The sequence below is a fragment of the Cannabis sativa genome, chromosome 3 (assembly GCF_029168945.1).
Source record: "Cannabis sativa cultivar Pink pepper isolate KNU-18-1 chromosome 3, ASM2916894v1, whole genome shotgun sequence".
NCBI classification, from domain to species: Eukaryota; Viridiplantae; Streptophyta; class Magnoliopsida; order Rosales; family Cannabaceae; genus Cannabis; species Cannabis sativa.
Window position 1 is genome coordinate 39,760,393 of NC_083603.1, and position 3,876 is coordinate 39,764,268.

Sequence of the window (3,876 nt, forward strand, 5' to 3'; positions counted from 1 at the left end):
TTGTGAAGGCCCATTTGCTCGATTTGAATAATCGTACTAGGTTAATTATAATAGTTTGACCTAATAAAATTGAATTAGCAACATAATTAACTTTTAAAATATATGAAAATTTATTTTCATTTTAATATTTTAAAGTTAATTTTAAGAAAAACACTTTTAGTTTAGATATTATTTCTAGATAAACTATTTGTATTTTTCTTGTATTTAATTAAATATAGAATTTTAACTAACTAAGATTCTTTCTGGAGCTTATTTAATTAAATATTCCTATTTAAGTTATAAATTAGTTGTATCAACTGATTTTTCTTAACTAACTTAAATTTGAATATTTGATTTAAATTTTAAATCAAGTTGAGGAATCTTAGGCATTAGTTATTAAAGATTCTTAAGATATTTTTTAAGTTAATATCTTTTCAAATATTAACTTGAAATGGAATATCTTAGATATTTTTTTTGTTAATATCTTTTCAAATATTAACTTTAAAAGATATCTTCAAATTAAGTGGTTACAACTTAATTTGTGATATTTAATTAAATCAAGATTTGAAATTATTTAAGTTTTAGATTTTTTCTATATAACTTAAATTAGATATTTTTCAAATTTTGAAAAGATACTTAGTCAAATAAGATATTTTCTAGATAGTAATTTCTAGACTACTTATTATTTCTAATACTTATATAGGAAAATATTATACTTTTGTGAAATTAATTATTTAAATAATTAATTTTGGTACAATTTTATTAAGTATATTTTTCCTAGTATTAAATAGAAATTAATAATTAAGGCTTCTCTACACTTAATTATTTATTTCTTGAATTTAATACAATTAATTAAGTTGAAAAATCTAAATATCTAAGTTGATTTTCATCATGATACTTAAATATTTATTGTTTTTTCATGACACTTAATTAAATCGAAAATTATTTTTAGGTTGAAATTTAATTTTTCAACTTAAATTTAAATAATTTTCAAAATATATATTTTTCTTTATTTTATTAATCAATTTCGAAATTGCATTTTAATTATGCAATATTTTCGATTTTTTTTTTTTTTGAAAAATAGATTGAGTTGTAAATTAATTATTTATTTTAATTAATTCTTGGACCAACTCAAGTCAATGATTTTTTCATTTAATAGATTAATTTAAAATAAGTGAATTTAAAATATATATATATTAGAAATTGAATTAACTAGTCAAAAGAATATCTAGATAGGTGATATTTTTGCTTGAAGTATTGCTTTTCTATTTTTATTATTTTCGAAAATTGTATAATTTTTTTTTTATACTTAATTTTCGAACCCAATAAATATATTCTCAAAGGAAATTTTTAAGTTGTTAATTATTCATTTAATTCATCTTAAATTAATTTCCTTAATATTTATATTTAAGATTATTACTAAGATGGAAATAATTAATTTTATTTCAATCACCATCTAGTATAATTTTATAAATATTATATTAAATTCTTATTTTTGAATTTTAATTCTTAAATAGAATTTAATGAGATTTATTTATTAGAATAATAAGAAAATACATTTTAAACAATGAGCTTTATTATTATTAAGATATTCGATCTCCATTGTGGGTTTTACACCGCGTTTGTTTTAGTGAGTAATCCTCCCTAATGGAGGAACGTTCATTAGCAATTTCGCACCGTTTAATCTCGCATGATAAGTGGTTTGTAAGTGTTTTATATGGTATAGATCACCCTAATGGTGGCGACCATATTTGACTTGCAAATTGCGAAACAATGGTAGAAGCTCATGAGATAGAATAGCCTTGACTCTCGCCTAAACGGGACAACGCTGGATTCTGATCTTGATCGAATAAAAGGTTGCTAGAATGTTTAACATTTTAGATGAGCTGACAACTCTATTCAATGGATGGTAGCTTTGACTCTCGCCTAAACGGGACACTGATATCAGTTTGTTGAAAACCTTGGAAATTATTTAGGATTGAATTTTAAGTATTTTCTCATATCATTCCTACTTGCTATGTGCTTATAATTTCTGAATTGATTTTGTGTGTTAAACCATTATTAATTTCTATTTGTTGATTTCTATTATTTTGTAGTATCCTGTTTTGTCAAAATGAATCCCATGTTATCACTGTTGACTGAAAATAAGCTGAATGGATCTAACTTTAATAAATGGAATGAGAACATTAATATTGCTCTCATAGGAGAAAGTGCCTTGTTTGTTTTAACTGAGCCGTCACCTGAAGTGCACAGGGATAATGCATCCAAAGCCGTGAAAGAAAAGTATGAGCGTTGGCAGACGGCAAATGACAAAGCTCTATACTTTATGCTTTCTAGCATGGTTGACACCCTCAAAACTCGGTTTTCTAAAACTGAGAAGGCCGCCGAAGTTATGACGAAGTTAAATGAGCTATTCGGTAAGGCATCACTTCGGCCACGCTTTGACGCGACTAAGAAGTACATTAACGCACGGATGGAACCTCATCAAAACGTGCGTGATCATGTTCTCCTCATGTCCAGTTATTTCCAAGAAGCCCAGGATCATGGTGCTGAAATGGACAGTGCTACTCAAGTAAGTCTTATCTTGAACAGCCTGACTCCAGCATTTCTACCATACACATCAAATTATGTCATGAATAAGAAGGAAATTGACTTTCATGAATTAGTCAATGACCTTCAAACTTATGAAAATTTGATTGGAGGACCCAAGAAGAAAGGGAGTAAACCTCATCCTGGTAATGGTAATGGGACGATGAAACCTGAAGCAAATGTCGCCTCTGCTTCAAAGCCCAAATCGAAGAAGAAGTGGAAGAACACCAAGAAGCGAACAAAAGTCATGAAAAAGACTGCTCCTTCTGGTGATGCTACACTTAAAGGAAAGTGTTTCCACTGCAATGAAAAAGGCCATTGGAAACCCCAATGTCCTAAACTTCTTGCAAAGAAACAAGGTATTTCCTTTCATAAACTTTAAGAGTTTTAGTGAATTATTATCCAATTGGATTTATAATTCTGGACTAACTTTGTTTATATGTTTTCTTCTTCTTATAGGCCAAGCTACTTGAACTCAATTGAGTTGGATCAGCAAGCTGGACCAAGGGTGAAATCGTCCAGATGAAGATGAAGCTCTTCAATTTATTTTTTGAATTAATTGTTTTAGTTTAAAGACAATTTGGATTTCAAATTTTAGTTAGGGATATTTATCCCTGTTTCTCTCATATTGTTGCAATTTTTTTTATTAATAAAGTTTTATTTTTTTTCGAAATTCCCTATTGCAATTTATGAGATTGAGCTTCATTTAATTCTATCTTCATCAATTATTACCACATTATATTTATATGTTTGTATGTGTAAGTGTTTTTATTATTGATGCAAATTCTATAATATTTACAACTCTTCATAGAGTTATATTATATAAACACTAGAAATTATTTCTATGTTTATCAATAATTGTTCATTCTCATACAATTATTAAGAATTTGTTTAATAAAAGGATCTTATGATCTGATAGGGGTGGAGAAAAGTTAAGAAAACTATGCAGTTCAACGATCTTTTATATCTAATGAACTCTGGATAGTATTCAACTCCACATAAACTCTATCACACTTAGAGAATCATGATCTTTACAACCTTTAGGGGTGGATCATAATCTCTATATACTTAGGGGTGGAGGTTATCCATAGTACCCTATATGTATATTCTTAGGGGTGGAGTCTATTCCACAATTCCCTATGAAACACATATCTTGTTTAAACATAGAAGTAATATAATGAGTCAGCTATTGTCAATATAAATTCTTGATCTTGATTGTATGTTCCATTTCAATTTTACTGTTGTAAGTAAGAGTTTGGTACCTTTGAAAGTTCTTTGTTAAAGTTTCACACTACCTTAATTGAGTGG

At 27.4% G+C, this 3,876-nt stretch overlaps 1 protein-coding gene across 1 annotated transcript; it reads left to right on the forward strand.

The window, feature by feature from the left end:
- The first annotated feature begins 2,445 nt into the window (after positions 1-2,445).
- LOC133035457 (uncharacterized) lies at positions 2,446-3,428 on the forward strand. The gene is made up of 2 exons (XM_061111309.1): positions 2,446-2,927; positions 3,028-3,428. The coding sequence occupies exons 1-2, from the start codon at positions 2,453-2,455 to the stop codon at positions 3,039-3,041; spliced, it is 489 nt and encodes a 162-aa protein (XP_060967292.1). The 5' UTR covers positions 2,446-2,452; the 3' UTR covers positions 3,042-3,428.
- Positions 3,429-3,876: the final 448 nt, after the last annotated feature.

Coding starts and splice junctions, on each gene's coding strand:
- LOC133035457 (XM_061111309.1), top strand. CDS start 2,453: ATGGAACCTCATCAAAACGTGCGTGATCATGTTCTCCTCATGTCCAGT.